The 20833-nt window shown below is 38.6% G+C and overlaps 1 protein-coding gene across 4 annotated transcripts in view; it reads left to right on the top strand.

Moving 5' to 3' along the window:
* The window catches only part of LOC146328932 (CD166 antigen homolog), a 56040-nt gene extending 36067 nt beyond the window's left edge, over positions 1-19973 (top strand). Inside the window, exons 2-16 of one of the 4 annotated variants that reach the window (XM_084717867.1) lie at positions 537-643; positions 887-1103; positions 2173-2237; positions 2643-2730; positions 2980-3153; positions 5022-5146; positions 6240-6372; positions 6728-6840; positions 6938-7064; positions 8514-8665; positions 12870-13002; positions 14341-14370; positions 14814-14925; positions 17999-18134; positions 18522-19973. In XM_084717867.1, the coding sequence (XP_084573993.1) occupies positions 537-643; positions 887-1103; positions 2173-2237; positions 2643-2730; positions 2980-3153; positions 5022-5146; positions 6240-6372; positions 6728-6840; positions 6938-7064; positions 8514-8665; positions 12870-13002; positions 14341-14370; positions 14814-14925; positions 17999-18101 (1679 nt within the window). In that variant the 3' untranslated portion in view covers positions 18102-18134; positions 18522-19973. The remainder of the gene's footprint in view (positions 1-536; positions 644-886; positions 1104-2172; positions 2238-2642; positions 2731-2979; positions 3154-5021; positions 5147-6239; positions 6373-6727; positions 6841-6937; positions 7065-8513; positions 8666-12869; positions 13003-14340; positions 14371-14813; positions 14926-17998; positions 18135-18521) is intronic. The other 3 variants (XM_084717868.1, XM_084717870.1, XM_084717869.1) reach the window with 3 other exon arrangements.
* The last annotated feature ends 860 nt before the right edge of the window (positions 19974-20833 follow it).

Below are 20833 nucleotides of genomic sequence, written 5' to 3'. Positions count from 1 at the left end.
GTCAGATTTCCACACACCCACTCGTGCGTTTACCTTAGCCTGAACTCTGAGAGGTCTGAAATGTGAATCTGAATAACAAAAAACACAGAGCAACACCTCATTTTCAGTCGGGCCGTGGCAGCCTCCTCTTCTTACCCTGCGGCCCTCTGGCTCTAACCCCTCATTGCAGCCCATTGAGACACTTCTGCTGGCACCCTCCTCCTCCTCCTCCCATCCCCCTTCCCAAGCACTTTGTCTCCATGGCGATGTTTTGAATGAAATTTAGGGCAGGAAATGTTTTTTATATTATTATTTTTTTTTTACCATGGGAGCTATACAATTAGCAGAACTCTATAGAAATTGCTGTACGTAGGCGAGCACTAAGTGGTATTGATGAATGTCAGTCAAATATGTACAGAAAGGAGGGACTTTGAAGTATTCAGAATAATAACGGATTTCAATTTTCAGTCAAGAAAAGTCACGCTGTGTGGAGGCTGACCAGATTAGCCCCTCAGAAAAACTAATTGAAATTGTGTCTCTGATTTTCTCGTCCACAGTCAGCGGTTTGGAGACCGTTATCGGCCTGTACGGAGAAACACTCGAGATCCCATGCAACAATGGAGCCATAAAAGAAGAAGATGTACTGATCACCAAATGGAAATATGTAAGTCACAGCAGTGGTCAATAGATTCAAAATGGTGGCATCTGTCTGACACCCACTTATCATGTCTGAACCACGCCCTGTCTGAGTGCAGAGGCCGTGCATTAGACCATGCATCTGTCCCTCCATATGACACTGCATGAGCAGAGGGTGTGGAGGGAAAAACACAGTGTGCTTTTATTTGAACTGGAAGCCAATGCCATATGTGACCGACACATAACAAATGCACTGTGCTCTGCTCTCCAGGACAAAGGAGAGGGTCTTCCAGGAGACCTGCTGGTCAAGCACAAAAACCAGAATGTCTCAATCAGCGCCACTGATGAGTACCGTGGCCGTGTGAGCCTGGCAGCAAACTCCAGCCTGCTGCTTTCTGCGGCCAAGCTGACTGACCAGCGGACTTTCACCTGCATGGTGGTGGCTGGTGCAGACATCAGAGAATACCCAGTTAATGTGGTGATCTACAGTGAGTACAAGTTGGCATACGTCAAAATTAACTTTCCTTTTTTTTTGGACTCAATTTGTTAAATTCGGCATGGGTTGCACCAACAAGAATTCAGTTTTAAACCCAATTAAATCATAGTTTTACTTTAATGAATGTTGCACATTACCTTTAAACTACCTTAAAATTAAGTTAGGCTAAATTTAAACCTCTCTTTAAATGTCAGACTAGTTTAAAGAGATGTCAGACTCACTTTTTTTCAGTTGGAGAATGTAAGAATCACTTTAGACCTACGACAAGGATACATCAAAATGAAAATGTTAACAAAACCAAACCATTATTCATTTCAATTTAATTTTTGGTCAAAACCACAAGGAGCCATTTGAGGGGGACAAAAGAGCCACGTGCAGCTCCGGAGCCACAGGTTACAAACCTCTGCTCTGGCTGATACTCCAGCCAACAAGTTTTCCTCAAAAGACGGGAAATGAGAGCTTCTCTGCCAAGACAGCATGAGTAGGCTAGCAAGGCTGACTACCTTTTTAGCTTGCTAACAAAATGCAAAGTTCACTTTTTTAACTTATTAGCTAAGAATATAACATGTTTGTTTGTTTGTTTTGCTTCACTTTTTGGCTAGGCAACAACGTTTTCTCAACTTTTAAGGTAGCTAGCAAATAATGCAATTGTTTTGTTTGTTAGCTAGCAAACATTGTAATGTTTTGTTAAGGAATACAGGGCAGCCAAAACCGAATGGTTTTACCCCTCTTTAGGTCATGACAACACTCAGATTTATTATTTTTTAAGAATCTCCATATTGATTAAACTATTAAATTTTGGTTTACATCACTAAGCTTAGATTTACTAAATTGAGATTAGTTATTAATTATGCCGCAGAGCTCTGCTTAATTTTAAAACTGGATTTACTAATTTTAAATCTAGTCTTTCCAATCTCTGATTAGAACTAATGTTAGAGTGAATTAATCTTTGTTGGTTCATCCCAGGCTTAAGTGCTAGAATAACTGGTATGTGCAACATGCAGCTCACAAAAGTACTACAGCGACACCCTGTTCATTAAGACATTTCTTATGTACTGCAGAGACGCCATCAGACCTGGAGATCTCTGACAAAGCGGAGGAACTAGAGATCGGCAAACTTACTAAGGTGGGTTTTTTAATGATAAACATTGCTTATATCTACATTTATTTTAAGGGAAATCCCTCACTTGAGTCTAGGTATCTTGAGGCATAGCAGAGACCATGTTACTACAGTAATGAGTTCTTGCAAGTGATTCTCATGAATTAGTAAAGAGCAGATTCCCCCCTACTGCAATTAAAATACCCAAAGGATCTGAGGGGCTTTAGAAATGCTTTGGGCATTTCATGGTCTACTGCGTCGAAAACTACTCAGTCCTCAAATGCTGCAGAGGCACCAAAAAGCTAATTTGCTCAGATGTTTGGTCATTTAAAGAAGATGCAGATTTATTCAAAATATGTGACATGCTGATTTTTGTCCTTGAGTGCAGATTTGTGCTGTTTCTCACAAGTTTTGCTGTTTGCTGTCCCACAGCTAGGAACATGTGTTGCACAAGATGCCAATCCAGCTGCAAATATCACATGGTTAAAGAACAATAAACCCCTGGTGGCCAATGAGAAAGGTATTTATTCTTCGTCCTGTTGTGTGATTATAAATGCTAACAAAACAGCTCTTAGGAGCGGTCCTGACGTTTATGAATATTACATTCACAAATGTAGTTATTCTTGCTGACTGGAACCATTACTGTAATTATTCTTCAGTGATGAATTGTGCTGCACTTTCCAACAGTGTGAATGAATGTAGTGTTTTGGTCATTACACCACATTTTCTTCTTTGTTAGAGCTTTCAGAGTTGTTTGTTTTCTGTCCAGGGATTTCCATCCAGGCCTCGGTACAGGTAGACCCGGTTACTGGCCTTTCGACCACTACCTCCACACTGGAGTACACGGCCAAGAAGGAGGACGCTAACGCCCAGTTCACCTGCAGCACTCAGCACACTGTGGATGCAGAGCTGGTGTCCTCTCCAGTGAGCTTCACCATCACCTGTGAGTCACCGAGCCCTGCTAGCAGCTTTCACTGTACACACTTTCCGAAATTGCAGCAGATCTGCAGACGAGTTGTTGTCAGAGTAACGTCTGCGTGAAATGAAAGACCAAAATGCTGGTTGATGGTGGCTTTTTTCATCATCACCACACACTATAAAAAGTTAATACTCTGTCGTACTGAAGTCATTATTTGTCCCGAATTTTTGTTTGTTAGCAGGTTATTTAAAAATCCTGCTCACAGAACTGCTCACAGATATTATCAACAAAACAATTTCTTTGAATAATAGTTAACCATTTTCAGAAAATCAATTGTGCGCTTTCTTGCCGAGAGTTAGAGAAGAAGATTGATACCACACATATATGTCCAATAAATATGTTGCTACAGCCGGCAGGTTAGCTTAGCTTAGCATAAAGGCTGGAAGCAACTTGCCAGCCAAGAAATAACCCCTGTATAACAACAACTTGTTGTTTTTACACTTTGGTGTTTGTATGGATTGCATAGAAAATATGTAATATTTAAATTACTGAGATTTAGAGGTGTTGATTGTTGTTTCCCCCTGTTTCCAGTTTTTATGCTAAGCTAAGATGGGAGTGTATCTATGTTCCCAAGGTCGTATATGCCCAAGGTCTGATGTTTTCCAGGGTCCTATGTTTCCAGCATATTATGTTCCCTGGGTCTGATGTGGAATATTCATATTTAATAGAGAGTTGTGGGAAAATTGGTCCTCTTGAGTGAGTCTCTAGCAAATTTGTCAAATGTTGAATTATTCCTTTAAGTAAATACTTTACTTTGTTTTGTCCTGACATAAAAACAACAAAAATCTAGCACATGTATCTCATGATTGTCTCTCACCTTGAGTATTTTGGTAGAGGTCCTAATCTAAATACAGACTAGAAATTTCAATTTACGTTTCCATGAAAAATACGTATAAGGTAAGTTCTGCCTGAATGTAATATGAAAAGTTAAAAAAAAACAACACTGCACTGCACTTCCGGACATGGTGTTTTATATAAGGTTTTTTATACCCCCAAGCATTATCATTTTTTAAATTTGTTTTGAAAGTATTGACAGAAGTGAAACAGCGGTGCTGTTTTCAATTCTGAGCTTCAATTATTAAAGTGGGTATGTTTCTATTGACTGTAACGTAATGCTGGCATTTAATTTAATGTGACATGACACACATTTAAAAACATAGTCAAAAGTAACCTCTGACTGTTTAATTGAAGTGAACTTTTTTCAACATCACATACTTTGTCCCACAGAGCTTGTGAGGACTACGTCAGCAGCTGCTCCTGACCCACAAGCTCTCAAAGTAGACCAAGGAAAACTCTTTTTAAAACTCAGCTGCAGCCAGTGGAGACAGACTGCTGCCTCTGTTATTTTTCAGACTATATTAACAATTCTTTTGCTTCCAGACAGGAAAGACAACAGTTACAGCATCTCTAATGGTGACAGTTGAAAAATGAGGCGTGGATCCCGAAACTCTGTACTGGGATTTATACCGAACACAGCATGAAATATTGAAGTTACCTGCTCAACGTGGCCTTTTAAAGTAGAACTTATCAGTGCTGGAACACTTTCTCAGAAGAAATGTGAAGAGTTTGTCTCAGATGGAGCAGAAACATTGAGCTTTAAAAGGATTGTTTGGTCGAGTGCCTGAGAATATGACTGCAATTCAACCAATCTCCTCAGCTGAATTTTGAAGTTGGTCATAACCAATACTGAGGCACAAAGTCAGAGCTCTCTGTAGCATACAGACAGTAAGTCTCTGCAGTCTCTGCAGTGAGCTGTTGGGGGCACACGCTCCACTTAATATACCTTAATGCACATCCCTTCTCTTACCCGCTATCTCCTATTTTGTGCACAGACTCCACAGAGAACATCAACCTTCAGGTCATTGCTCAGGACCCTCTCGTAGAAGGAGACAATGTGACTCTGAAGTGTGTTGCCGACGGTAACCCAGCTCCCACCAGCTTTAACTTCCACCTTAAGGTACGTATACTCATCTATATCTCATCGAATGCACAGAAATCCCATCTGTTCCTGCAGCTTTGCATCTCAAAATGTATTACGTTGGTTTGTACAATAATAATAATTATATAGCATGTTTCAAAAGTTTCAAAGCCCTTTACATACAATTATAAAAGGACAATAGGAGCAGCTGATAAGACATAATGAAAGACTATAAACAAACAAACTGTAAAATAAATGAAAGTTAACATAAAAATCAGTTTTTAAACAACAGTCTAAAATTTCGATTATTAGCTTCCCTGATCTCCTGTGGCAGGCCATTCTGAAGTTCCTGTCACCTTTAGTTTTAAGGTTTGAGGAATGGCCAGGAATGACCTGCCAGAGGAGCTCAGGTTGCACTTGCTAATAGCGGCTCAGGAGGTCAGCTAAATATTCTGGAGCTAACTAACTACGAGCCTTAGAAGTGATCGTTAAAATTTTAAAATCTACTCTGAGACAGGCTGGGAGCCTATTAAGTCATTTTAAATTTGGTGTAACATGTCCTCTCTGGACCTGGTTATGAGTCTGCCTGCAGCATTTTGGATTAGCTGAAGTTTATTGAGGTTCTGCTCTGTGAGGCAAAAGAAGATTGCATTTCAGTAATGTAGAAATAATGGGAAGACCGGATGAAGTACTGTTTCTAAGTTCATAGAAGATAAAAATGGCGTGATATTTTAGATTTTTCTGAGCTGTTAAAAGCATGATGGAACAACAGAATTGATATGCTGTTCAGGTGGTTGTCAAAGACAAGAATATTTGTGAGTCATCGGCACAGAAATGGTAACTGATATTGTGTATTTTTAATGATCTGACAAAGTGGTAGCATATAAATTGAAAATAATAAGGGTATAAGAACAGAACCCTGTGGAACTCCAATGTCTAGTCCATTGTCTAAAATTAAGTCCATTAGACGGTGACTACACATTGGGTGAGAGAAGCAACAGGAAGAAAACTGTCAACCACAGTCAGCTGCTAAACTATCATCCAGAATCCTAAGGAGTGCTGTTTCTGTGCTATGATGAGGCAATAAGGCATTGTAAACTAGTAACCTGCCTCTTTCTCTTTGTCGTTAAAGGGAGAGATTGTGAAAGTGGAAGACGGAGACACTTACACCATCACAAATGTCTCACGTGACAGCTCTGGCGAATACAAATGCTCTCTTATTGACAACACAACACTGGAATCATCCAAGGACATCACAGTCAAATGTAAGAGACCAAAACATGTTGTATTTCTTGAAAAATAGAAATTACTGCAGTTTTTCCACAAACCATCATGCCATTGTCATTGTGTTTTCCTTTTCTGCCTGTAATCTTACTTGTTCTTATGAAAATGAAAAGGGTCTGCCAGAGAGAAAAAAAAGTCCTAATGTCTCACTTTGGCAGACTACCTGTCTCGCTTTTTCTTTGTGGAGAAAAGTGTTGTGTCAACCACACTGCCTCTAATAAGCTGTTTCTGCAGGGCTGTGAGCCAAGTGCAGGGTTGTATGGTTAACAACAGGAATGTTCTGACCCTTGTCAGGCCTCTGAACCATCTTTTCACCGTCCTCGCCTCTCTTTTTAGACCTAGACATCAATTTAAGCCCCTCTGGAAATATCGTCAAGAGTGCCAATGATACCTTGGACCTAACTCTCGAGATTGATGCTTCCGGAGAACCAAAGGTGCTGTGGACAAAGGTAAAAGCAATCTTTTATACCACAAAGTAGAAATCAATGGACACAAATTAGTGTTTGTTGTTCGCAGTGCTGAAACTTTTTTTTTTATTTAATTCAGGACAATGTTAAACTGGATGAAGAGCCCAAGTTTACCAAGTTGACTTACTCAAACTCTGGCCGCTATGAATGCGAGGTGACGATGGGGCTCCTCAGCCGAAAAGCTTCTTTTGAGCTGGTCGTTGAAGGTAAGGACTTAAATAAAACTTCACCAAACATTTTGGGAAATAGGGTTATTTGCTCTGTTGCTGACAGTTCAATGGGAAAATTAATAAAACAGATATGTCTGGTCCTTGGTTATGATTAGCAGAGCATTGTCCAAAGCAGCTGGAACGTACTAGTAACTGCACACCTGTCACTGTATTACAGCAGTATTGCTGCACCAAACAGATTGTTTAAAAAATGTCAGATTTTGTTGTAAATTGTGATTCACTGGGCAAGCTAACTGTGGATGAGTGTCTGACATGGAGGAGGAAGATAAAAAGAAAGACACTGCTCTGAAATTAATGCTGTTTTCAGACCTTGTGTGCAGAGAAAGATCTGGCTATTGATTTTAAAACAATCTCCAAACTAAAAAAGATAACTAAAAGATAAACCAGGGTCTCCTTCAGTTTTATGCCAGTGTGAAAAAAGGAAAAAGCGATCCCCGTGGTTTCAGTAGTTGTGTTGACGTAGATGCGGGGCTTAACTGGTACATCAGCGATCAAGCGTTCAGACAATCCTGATGTCTGTTGAAAGTTTATAACAGCAACAACATTTTTAGTTCCAGCCGAAGCAGACAAACTACACCAAAAATCTATGATAAGATAACTAGTGTGTTTTTTTATTTGTAGCCGATTATGCTAACCTTTTTCTGGTTATGTTCTCAGTTACCAGTGATAAATTTGTTATTGCAGTGTAACTTGGCTACTATACACTGTGACACAATTGCACAATTAATCATCATTTTATCAAAGCAATAAAATCACTGTAAGTCATGGCTATGAATGGCCATGACTTACAGTGATTTTAGAGCAGCTAAGCGTGTTTTTGGCATGGCTTAGGCTTGTGTCAAGCCTGTCAACGGCCTTAGCTGTTCTAAAATCACTGCACACCACAGCCTCTTGGGGGTTATTGCTTTATTATATCGCTCTCATGTCTGTACGGCAAATATGAAGCTACAGCCAGTAGCTGGTTAGCTTAGGTTAATATAAAGATTGGAAATGGCTAGAACCAAGTAACCTGGCTATGACAGAAGGAAAAAAATCTGTAAAGCTCACTAATTTACTTATTGTATCTTGTTTGTTTAATTCATTTTCAAAACTGAAGTATAAAAGGGACTCATAGTTCTTCAGATTAAACACGCAAGATACAACCCCTTGATTAAAACCTGTAAAGGTTCTGATCTGCAGATTTTGTTACCTTCAGACAAGCATTTTCCTCTCTTTGTACAAAACACACTGGCTGCTGACTTTAGTTCTGCATTTTGCAGACAAATCTGACAGTGGTATGTATTTTCTCTTTTAACTCAGCAAGAAAAAAGAATAAGGGTATTTTGCAAAATGTCAAACTGTTCCATAAGGTAATGACTTCCTGCAGTTATTTTGGGTGTGTTCATGAGTGAAGTGCAGCCATGTTAAAATCATTTTCTCATTCAGATGTATCTGAAGAGTTACGTCCTGTTGCAGGTGCTCCAGTTATCAGCAAGCTGGCTAAACAGCGCGGCGAGGACGGCACACATAAAGTCCTGATTTGTGAGGCAGAGGGGTCTCCAAAGCCAGCTGTTTCCTGGAGCATCAATGGCACCTCGGTATGCACACTCACACTCTTACAGTGTTAAACCTTATCATAATTACATGAAACTCTTCCACCCATAATTGAAGGTTTATGAAGGTCTTATCTCAATCACTCTATTTATAACTGCACATAAATTTATTCATTGTGATTGCAAGAAGATTTTATTTTTTCGTGTACACTCAGCTCCTTCTGCATCTGCACACAGAAAATGCTTCACATACCTTCAGGCTTGAAGAAACCTAGAAAGTAAATATGTTGTGTTAACAGTGACAAATGCAGTGGTACTGGTATTGTAAATGTGATTCTTCAGCTTATTGTACCATAGAAAATAACAGGGAAAAACATTCTTTTTAGAGGATAAATGATAAAAAATTGTGTGAATTTAAAACCATTGCAAGTATTTATCAGCACTCAAGGCAAGATGTTGGGTTGTGATACTTTGAATTTTGCCGGATGGTTGGTTAGTTACACGCAAGACTTCCAGATCAATAAACTAGGGTAACAAAATCGAATTCGGTGAAGGCTAAATACAAACTGTCTAACGTACTTGCTGAAGGTAAGTTTGTTTTTGGTGTCCATGCCAGAATGATGAGTGAGTTTTAAGGAGAAGCTCCTTGAAACAAAAAGTAAACTTTTAGCAATTTGGCATGAAGCAGCAGGAAAAAAAACAAACAAAGCAGGTACGTGATATTTTGAACGGATTTAGGAGATGATTCATCATTTCTCCAAACGGATGTTGTTTACAAGTACTGTTTAAAGTTACACTCTGTAAGATTTCCAGGCTGTTATGGTGCTAGAAATCTTTAAAAACACTTTAATTTTAATGTAGTGTCTTCAAGTTTAGAAAAGTGCTTGGGTTTTGGATAAAGTGATTGAAACTGCCTGAAATTATAGTTCCATTAGTTTCATAATAAATCGCTACCTGCCTGAATAGTTTGTTTTTTAGATAAAGAAATAAGTTGGATATTATCTCAGCCAGGCGATACACATTGCCAAGTGTACTTGCACACAGGTGACGCATTTTTAAACATGAAATTTGAAATTTGTTGTTATGTTTTGTTTTGTCATCTCTCTGTACAATTTTGGTTGTTTACCACAAAATAACATCTGATTTAATGTGATGAAGAAGTCGCTGTAAGGTGTTGAAAAAGTTTGAGAATTTACCTTGAAAATTCTTTAAAAGTGTGAAATTTGACTTCGGAAAAGGTGTGAGAACCCTAATTTCAGTCCTGGTGGATTAAGCGACACCTGTGGTTACCATGGTAACAGTAAGTGTGGTGTAAAACTACAAATAACATGCTACTTTGTCAGAAGAAGAACGAAAGTAGAGCAACTGGTATCTGTTTACAGTGCAGCCAAACAAACTCATGTTGTTTTGATACAAAAGCTGAGTAGTTTTCAAGTAATTTACTGATAGTAAAGTAAAGCTGGATTACATGGTTCCCTTGAGAATCTATTCCGTGTTGTCAGGCCATTTGAATCCAGCATAGGAATGACTCCATGACTCCACCACTGAAAATTAAAACCACTATAAGACCATTGCACTCTCATAAACACACTTGTACTGGCAATGTCATGTAAAAACCCATCATACTTGCTGGGCTGGGTTGGTTTACTATGCAAAGAACATGGTCATTTTATGCTAAGTGCCACAATATGATATTTTATTTTATTCTCAACATCCACCTGGCACCCACTGGAAGTTTTCTCCCAGCCTCCTTTGGGGTCCTGACCCCCAGGTTGAGAACCACTCATATAGAGTGGTAATTAAATTAAATAGTATCAAAACATGGGGTTTGTTTTCATGAAATTCTCCAGTATTATAAACTGAAATCTGTATCTTTACACTTGGTGACACCCATGACAGTAAAAATGCCAGTTGCTGTGGAAGGCTGTTTTAGTTGTAGAAACATGGCATTTGTTTGAATCTGTAAAATGTGGCAGCATGTAAAGGTTGACACTTTTGCTTTTGCTTAATTTCAATAGCAGAACTACACAATATATTGTCTGTATCGTTGAGTATAGTTGCAACCCAACACGATGGAAGCTTTAACAAATAACAGCACATCTTGGCTGTTGTTCAGGTCCTCCTTCTGACCACCTAGAGGCTCTGTCAAGGCTGAATAAACACATCATTCAGGATGCCTTGAATGTTTCTCCCCCCCCTTTCTTTTTAAAGCAGTCATTCTTTTGCTGATAAATCAATACTTGTTGTCATAGAAATTCATGTTCTGCACAGTGCACAAGGTGGCAGCAGGTTTGGTCTGCAGTAACAACTGCAACAACAGCATCTGAATATTGTCAACAAAGTATCCTTGACATGTTGGTGATTTCTATCTGCAGCAGGTGAAAGGGACACCAATTTCAGCTTGATGTGGAATTACACTAGAATATGATTATATTTGTTGCTACTTAGATGTCTGATTCATCAGACAACTTCTGAAAATCCTCTTCACACATTGAACGGCCTGTTCCTAAAGCAACAAAGACAAACCATTGAGATGCTCATATGATTGTTTAAATATAATGGCTCTGTTTTCCCCTGAACAAGCCTATGAATAACAGAGATGTGAAGGTGTGACTACACACAGTCTGTTTAAGCCTCCTCCCCTCGGACTCCGAGAGGAAACAAAACAATCCGAGGTTTGCCAGCGTCTCGGCCCTGAGACAGTTCATGCTTTGCTTTTGCGACTCGCCCTGTACTGCACTGTGACTGAATACTCCCTGTTATGTGCACTGTTAGTATTTTCCCCCAGCTGTCACATTTTTGAACTTATCTAGTCCAAACATTTGTAGGCGGTTGAGTAAATTCCCTCATTTTATTTGAGGCTCAAACAGAGTATTTTGCACCCGACTGTCATGAAGACAATTTTTTTTTTAATGGACCTTTTTTCTCCTTTGTTTCTGTGGTGTACCTGTGTGCACGCTGATAGCAGAACCACTCAATGAAGCAGTTTGAATTACATATGAACCCAAGCGTGTATGTGTGCAGGATGGTTAAAATTCTTTTCAGCCCTTTCAGTCAGTGTCTAACCTCAAAAATAGCCTCGAAACCTGAACCTGTGTGCAATAATTAATCAGCTACAAAGGTGCACAGAACTCTTTCACCGACTAACAATGCATTTTTGCGATAACACACATTTCTACATTTCAGTCAAAGTTTATTTTTTTCCCCTCTCATCCCATCCTTTAAAGTCTATTCAGGGAGAATAATGTAAGGCTTTATACAGGCTCAGTAATAGGTATTTACAAAATTGCCACATCCTCTTGTATATGTAGAGGATGTGAAAAGGGTGTTGGCAGTTTGTCTTTGTGTCTGAGGTTCTCCTCTGAGACTCAAGTGTCTATATCCCAGAGGCACACACACACTGTGTCTTTGTCATGGAAAGGCTGAGTCACATACCGATCCAACGTCCCCCCCTAGTGGTGCCAAATATACACTTCTTACATGCTCTGGCAGGTTTAAACAACCCCAATCCCAAAAAAGTTGGGATGCTGTATAAAACATAAATAAAAGCAAAATGCAGTGATTTGCTAAATATTTTCAACCTATATTTAATTGCATATAGTACAAATACAAAATATTTAATCTTCAAAGTGATTACCTTTACTGTTTTTTTGTTTGTTTGTTTTTGTGGACACTAAGTCTGGAAGTTTTGAAAGATATATGACTTCAGTTGTTCAGCAGTTTGGGGCGCCCGACGTTGCATATCTGCCTCATAATCCCCCGCACATTTTCAGTGGTAGACAGGTCTGTACTGCAGGAAGGCCAGTCTAGTATCCACACTCTGTACTACGAAGCCACACTGTGGGAACAAGTATGGAATGTGTCCTGGCATCGTCTTGCTAAATTAAGTAGGGTCTTCCCTGAAAAAGACATTGTCTGGATGGCAGCATATCTTGCTCCACAGCCTTTGTGTACCTTTCAGCATTAACGGGGCCCTCACAGATGTGCATGTTACCCATGATGCAATGGGCACTCACACACTCCCTGCCATCACAGATGCTGGCTTTTAAAGTTAGCCCCGTCCTTGCTTGTGAAGGACAGAGCCTTTGGACGAAGGCTCTATTATACACAATCATAATACTATCACCTGTTACCAGTTTGCCTGTGGAATGTCTTTTGTTGCCGCTGTCACAACATTTTTGGAATATGTTGCAGGCATCAAATTCAAAATGAGACACAGTTTAACATTTCTGTTTCTCTTATTGTTCAGCTTGATGAGAGTCCTTTCGTCAACGGAAAGATAACACACAAGATCACTGTTGTACCTACTGCAAATCTGACTGTCTCTTGTACGGTGTCCAATGAGTTTGGCGCGGACACCAAAGCTATAAATGTATCCTCCTGTAAGTACAAAACGGTAGTATCATCCTCTCGTCTCTCTCCGCTTCCTGTTTTATTCTTAAAGCCTAACTCGGTAATCTGCCTTTGTGGATGTTTTCCTACTCTGCTCACTAACTCTGTCTGTCTGCATGTTGACTTTACACAATGTTGAGATGCTTAAATCTAATTATACATTTTTCAGATGTAATCAGGGTGGATTATCGTTACTTTCTTTTGTAATTTGACTACTTAATCCCAATGACATCCTTTACTACTCAGCCCTGGTCATAACATTAAATATTATGCCTTATAACTTGAAATTTTAAATCTCTGTGATGTCATTTTTAGGGCCTAACTGAATTTAGGGCTGATGCTGACACAGCTATTAGGGAATAAAAAAATTCTAATGTCAATATATTGGATGATATTTTGTATGCAGAATATAATATAAAGAATATAGAATAAAGAAACATTTTTTGCAATTATCCCTCAAATGTGGGACAAAGATATATAATGGAGGCAGGATGTCTTTGAAACCTTTATGGTCCAAAATGATATACTCATATATCACACAACATATATCAACATAGGCCGATATAGCTGTGATAGGTAATCACGTTATAGCATTAAGTTAACACATTATAATATGACACATTTTATGTTATAACAAATATGTTGCTATAATGAGAAAAGTTTCTTGTAAGACAAAAATATTGTATGTAATAACATGAACATATTTTGTTATAGCATGAAAATATTGTGCATTGTGTGTGGAAAAACATCTGTATTTTACTTTTTATCTGATACTGATCTGTTTTTCTTTTTCTGGCATGGCAGTGATACACTTCCGTAACACATAACCCTTTCTTATATGTAATCAGTTTACTTTAATCCAAAATTTTACTCAATATTAGGGAAAGCTGGAGAAAAATAATACATGATTTATAAATTAGAAGCAAAAATGAATGCTGTTTTTGAGGTTTTAACACATATCTCTTTTGTTTTATTAGTGATTGTCTTTTTGATGATCTAACTCTTTACTATCACCACATCACTGTCAGAGTGTAATTGATGCATGCAGTCAGTACTTTGTTCACACTGTTGTTGAGAAGCGTGCAGTGTAAAATCATTCTTTGCTCCCTTGCTAAGTCATTCCTGTGTGTCTGAGACAGCATTTCACCTCTCTTTTCCCTCCTCACTCAGTGTTTGTATGTTGGGATGCTGGACTTAATCTCTTCCCTCTTTGAACTATTTGCATGCCGAAGTAGAATAGAAGTAGAGTAGTACTTTCTCTGGACATCAAGTTTGTTTATTTTGTTTATTTCGGTTGGACGTTAATTTTATTTTATATCTGATTTCAGTATTTGAGGATGTGAGAGTGCATAAACAAGGTAAGTCGTAGCAGTCTTTTTGTTTGTAAGAACCGGTGGGGGGGTGGTGGTGAGAAAAGACTGTGGGGGAATCAAATGTTGCTTACTGGAAGAGGCTCTTGATCAAATATTTGCCTTTATCATCCCCTCGGACACTAGGACCAAAAAATCAATCTTTGGACAGTGTGTTTCCATTGATAAAACACAGACATGAAGCAATAAGAGGAATGGAGCTACCAGCATCCTGACAAAATGTCAATATTGTCCATAATCCCATTGGCTGATGAAATGAGTCATAAACTAAGAATACTTGTCATTAACATTTGAATTCAATGAGTCATAACCATGTACAGTGCGGATGTGTCCACTCATCAATGCATTTATTGCACATATTGTTTTCTTCCCTTAAACACTGACAAGTGTCCTTCAGGTGTCTGATGTTTCTGTTTGTATGTTTGTCACAGACCAGTTAGAGGACAGCGACCAAACCAAGCTGGTGGTTGGAGTTGTAGTCGGTGTCCTTGTGGCCTTGGTGGTTATAGGCCTGGCGTACTGGGTCTACACGAAGAAATCCAAGTAAGACACCAACACGAACCTTTCTACAAATCATAATACTGTGTATTTCTAAGTTCTTTCATGACTTTGTTAATAACTCGATTCTGATTGGTCTATTACACCTTTTTAAAGTCTATTAATTTGTGTCAAATTATTGTTTTTTTGTGGTAAGTAGCCATGTAACGAGCAGGATAATGTACATTAGTTCTGCGTTCATTTCATGATAATGACCTACTCACTATACATTATCTGAAACAATTTAGCAGATCAATGGTAACAGTATATTTTCTGATTTGATGTGACTTTTTATAAAGAAATATCTTGGGTCAGATTACATATTAAGACAAATTATAGACTAAAATGTGCATTCAGATCTACTGAACAAAAATCATCTGTCCTAGAAACGGTTAAGAGTAGTCTTAGATTTAACGTTACCTTGACTTAACTAAACCAAGTTTCTTATTGGGACAGTTCATTCCCAAAATCAGAAATACATGTTTTTCCTCTTACCTGTTCTATTTATCCATCATGATAGTTTTGGTGTAAGTTTCAGCATTTTGGAGCCATTGTGATGCTCAAAGCTAAAAAAAAAAACACATTTTAAAAACTCAACAGCATTTTCTCTTTCATGTAGGAGCCACTTTCTTTCTACTGAACCATATCTATATATCTATATAACCATGCAGAAGGAAGTGTTCATCTACTCACGGTTACAGCTTAAGATGACCCAATTAATGATCATACCCTGCACTGTCACAAGCACGAGCCTTGCATGCTTCCTTCTGCAGGGAAATACAGCGAGCACGTAGTTTGGTAGAAAGAAAATAGTTCCCACATGACACTGCAAACAAAAGGTCTGTGGATTTTCTTGAGTACCTGGGTCGTGATTTCTGGAAAGAGCTTTTGAGTTTTTCAAATGTGTTTTTTGCCACTTTGAGCCCCACAAGCTGAGTACCACCTAATTCCATTATATTCAAGAGAAGGCAGGCATCTCTCCAAAACTCGGCAACTCACACCAAAACAATCTAGATGGATAAAAAGCCTTTCAAGCAGTGATGGACAAAGTACTCAACCCAAGTACTTGAGTCAAAGTATAGATACTCCTGGTCAAATATTACTGAACTACAAGGGAAAGTTGCTCAGTCAAAACTTTACTCGAGAGTGCTTGCTTTTAAAGCTGTTTAAGTATTCAAAAGTACAAATTCCAAAATACATTTTCTACACATTGTTGTATTGTTTTCACGATGCATTTACAGAACCTTGTAACTCTCTGAAACCACCTCATGATGCACTGACTTGCTTGTAGAACCACTCTGCTACACAAAGTCTATAGAAACACCTATAAACACTTAGAATTGCATAGAAATGCAATCAAAAACAAAAAGGATAGCTATTGTCATTTTCTGACCTAACTGTATTAAAATCACTGCATAAAATTAGATTGAAGCCAACTGTCTCCAAGTCTGTTAAATAATTGAGATTCCTTTCTTGCCTCAGGAGCAGAATATACATTAATTATGTGATATTTTTCACTCTGATAAAAACAATCCAACATTAAAAGCCTACCTGAAATTATTTATCTTTTTCTAATTATAATAACATCTTGTTTTTTTAATTTTGTCTTTCTCCTGCTCTTGCCATTGCTGCGTTTTGTTTGAATGAAAGAGGGAGAACTTGTTTGCGCTTGTAACAGACAGCGGGTACTGTGATTGGTTTTCTTCTGTGAGGAACACAGCGTGTGGACAGTTGCATTTTAGAAAAGAAAAAACATGAACAGCTGACTTCAAAGCTATGCTTAACCTGAAGGTAACAAGTAATGACAACCTTCCTAGAAATGTAGTGGAGTCAAACCCAGCCCAGCTGGTTGGTGCAGGGCCTTTCTGTGTGGAGTTTGCATGTTCTCCCCGTGTCTGCGTGGGTTCTCTCCGGGTTCTCTGGCTTCCTCCCACAGTCCAAACACATGCATGTTAGGTTAATTGGTGACTCTAAATTGCCCGTAGGTGTGAATGTGAGCGTGAGTGGTTGTGTGTCAGCCCTGCAATGAACTGGCGACTTGTCCAGGCTGAACCCCGCCTCGCGCCCAATGTCAGCTGGGATAGGCTCCACCCCCCCGCGACCCTTCGGGAATAAGCGGTTACAGAAAATGGATGGATGGACGGAAATATAGTGGAAAAAATACTCAAGTATAGATAATCGAAAAATGTACTTAAGTACAGTACTCAAGTAAATGTACTTTGTTACTGTCCACCACTGCTTTCAAGCCAGAGGAAAAATATGTATTTTCAAATTTAGGGTGAACTGTTCCTTTAAGTTAGGACTAAGAGTTGTGTGACTATGATATAAACTAAAATAATTAACTAAAAACTACATTTTCACACAGCAATCAAAGGAATAGTTCAATATTAGATTTCTTGCCAATAGTTAGATTGGAAGATTGACGCCACTGTCATGTCTGTGCCTTAAATATAAAGATGGGACCAGAGGATGGGTAGTTTAGCTTAGCATAAAGACTTAAAACAGAAGGAAACAACTAGCTAGTGTAAAAACAACAAGTTGGTTTACTCTAAAAACTATTTTTTAGCACCTTGTTTGTATTAAACAAACAATATATAACGTAATTAGTGAACTTTACAAATCCTAATAGACAGATTTTTGTTCCCTTTGGACAGAGCGGGGCTAGCTGTTTCCCCCACCATTCAGTCTTTATACTAAGCTCCAGCTTCTTATTTGACAGTCAGATATGAGACTGGTATTGATCTGCTCATCTAACTTTTAGCTCTTACTTTAACTGAATTAACAGAGAATCAATTCTACTGAACGTGAACATGGAGCTTTTAAGGCCATGTGGGCTCTTTAGCACCGGGGCAGTGGGCTGATTTCGGTTGGTAATCAGCCTTGCATTTGCCAGATTAAGTGAATTTACTCTTGATTGATCATGAACACACAACTGGTTATTAGAAGTACATAGCAGAGGCAGAGAGATACAGCAGCCTCCATTTAGTACAAGTGGACCATGCACCCTTTGTTTTTACACAAATGACTGTAATGGGAAGGATTATTAGCATGTTCAGTAACGACGTTTTATTCCAAACAGGCAAGGAAGCTGGAAGACTGGTGAAAAGGAGAGCGGATCTTCTGAGGAAGAGAAAAAACTGGAGGAGAAAGTCGAAGAGAACAGCCAAAAAGCTGAGGTTTAAAGAAACAGCAACCATCCTTTGGGAATGTGAAAGGTAGAAAACAAAATCTTATTCCTAAATAAAGTAGGGCTGCAAATAACGATTATTTTCATTAATTTCAATTATTCTGCTGATTATTTTCTTGATAATTTCATTACTTCTATGGTGAAAAAAGTCTTAAGATCATGTCCTCAAATGTCTTGTTTTGTTCACAACCAAAAAATATTCAATTAACTGTCATAGAGGAGTAAAGAAACCAGAAAATATTCACATTTAAGAAGCTGGAATCAGAGAATTTTTACTTTTTTCTCCTGTAAAAAAGATTATCAAAATATTTGGCAATTAATTTAATTGTTAACAACTAATTGATTGATTACTGCAGCTCTAAAAAAGAATATTCCATAAATAACATTGTTTTTTTTTTTCATCTTTTCTTTCCAGTGAGAACATGGAACTTTTGCACATTTCTCTTCACCTCTGTCTTTGGAAAAAAAAAAAGGAAAGAAAAAAACGAGTGTACATTGGGATGAAGACGGTTTGGATTTGGTTTCAGGGAGAATTTTACTAAAAAGCATATCCAACCCCCCTCCCCCCCTTCCCACAAGCCCCTCAAACCTTCACCCCCTCCATTCCTTAAAAAAATGAATGGATACTGTATGTGATATACATAACTTGTCTGCACTACTGATACATGTGTAAACTTGTCTACTATTAGGACTCATGTTTGTTAGAATGGAAATTGGGAAACTGAGAAAATGCAGATTTCTTTTTGGTTTTGTTAGTTGATGCAAGTAAAAATTACTACTAGACCAGTTGCCTTTGCTGTAAGGATGTGTAGGCCCGCATTATTAGTCTGTGTTTGACTCTTTGGCCCTCGGAGACGTAGCAGGAACTGAGGGGCATCACAACCATCGCTTCATCGTTTCATGTAATCACAGTCCAAACAACCTCTGCCTTCAACATCAGTGTACAAAATCTGTTTATTTGTGTATTTGTTTCAGTTTGTTCATTCAGGCCATTGACTGCAAATAAAGATGGACGCCATGACTCCGCTTCCTATCACTGTACAAAAAGGAAGCGCAGTAGTGATCTGTGTTGGAGCTGGTTCGGTCGTGAGTAGGGTTGGGTGTTGATTCTAAATCCGTGTCACTGTCAGCACTGGGCTAAGCCGATGTTAGCCAGGTAACCATAACGACTGTGATCTGGAGGCTACTTTACTGTAATGATTGAGATTATCCTGTCTTTTTGAATCATTTTCTAGCATAGCATTTGACCCGCTATTCAAGAAACTTAGCAACAGCTGTGGAAGTTAACTGAGAATGATGCTAACAGTTAAATAAGACAAATGCATTAGGAAACAGGAAGACATGCATGCATTCAACTGACGTGTCTACAGGCGCAGACAGACAGGTCGATACATGGCAGGTGTTTGCAGTGCACAGTTTAATTTGAAACAAGTGAATTTTGTGTAGGAATCAATAAGCAAAATCGAAATTTAATTGTCTCAATGATTCCCCTGAAATCGGTTCTTGGTTTTCAATGCCCAACCCTAAACACGAGCATGGCTCAGCTGTCAGTCATGATATGAAACCCCTTTTTATAGCTTTAAATAATTAATGAAAAATCAGCCTTATCAGGAAAATCAACACTTGAACAAACATCAGCGTGATAAGAACTACCTAAAATGACAGAAACGGATCTTTGGGAAAACTGTATTTGATGTGTACTTTGATGTTTTAGTTTGGCTCATGTCCCATTTGCTAACATGGAGGGGGCGGGGTTTATGACTTCTACTGCAGCCAGCCGCCAGGGCTCGATTGAGATGTTCTGGCTTCACTTTTGGAGAGCTGTCATGTCGTCCATCTTCATATACAGCATGTCAATGATTCAGGCGAGATCGAGATGAACTTCCTGAAAGGGCTAAGGGTATATTGATATACTCGGCATTAGTTTTAGATGGTAATATGATTTACATGTTGCAGGAAGCAGGTGATGTGCCACAGAGTTCTTTGGTGTTACATGATTTTGTTTTGTTCTTTGATTGTGTGTACCTCATGAGAAAATGACAGACACTCAGATCATTTTGCCTGTACCTTTTTTTCAAATGTACTGTACATTCAACATAACCACTGTATAACACGAGCAGGTAGATTATTGAGAGAATGTATAGCATAACAACTCATTTTGCTGGCTTAAGTTTGGCTGTAAATGTTGTTTTACATAAAGCCGTTGTTTGTTTTCGCGCTTTCCCCCCCAAAAAAAAAGTCCTTGATCCTGAAAAAGAGAAGGGATTTTTTTTTGTTAATATGTCAAGGCTGTAAGTGGATTCTCTATTTGTGCTCCCATCAGTGTTGAGGTATGATTGTTTATTGTGTAGCTAATTTTGTAATTGAGCACACACAAGGGACACGATCTTCGTCTCAGAGTAGCCGTTAACGATATGTTTGCCTTCTTTTGAAAATCTACCTGTGATTGCTTCAGTTTGTGATGTGCACTAGGCTTCATGTTTTCATGTCAGATTTGTGTAGAATACGATGGAATACGCGCAGCTGTACATGTCACAATTTTGGTCCTTCAAGAGCATTTGCTAAGTTTGAAAATGTAACAAGACCAGGATTTAATTGTGAAGTGTTTTTTTTTTCTTTTTGCTATTTATATTGTACAAGATAAAAATGACCTGGTAGGCAAATTCAATAAGTGTCACATAATTCATGACCTGGATTTGAATCATTGATGAATTGCTTGCAGACGTT

This window comes from Lutjanus erythropterus, chromosome 4, assembly GCF_056507025.1.
Source record: "Lutjanus erythropterus isolate fLutEry1 chromosome 4, fLutEry1.hap2, whole genome shotgun sequence".
In the NCBI taxonomy this organism is placed as follows: domain Eukaryota; kingdom Metazoa; phylum Chordata; class Actinopteri; order Lutjaniformes; family Lutjanidae; genus Lutjanus; species Lutjanus erythropterus.
The sequence above is the reverse complement of the archived record's forward strand: the minus strand, read 5'-3'. Positions and strand labels throughout refer to the sequence as shown.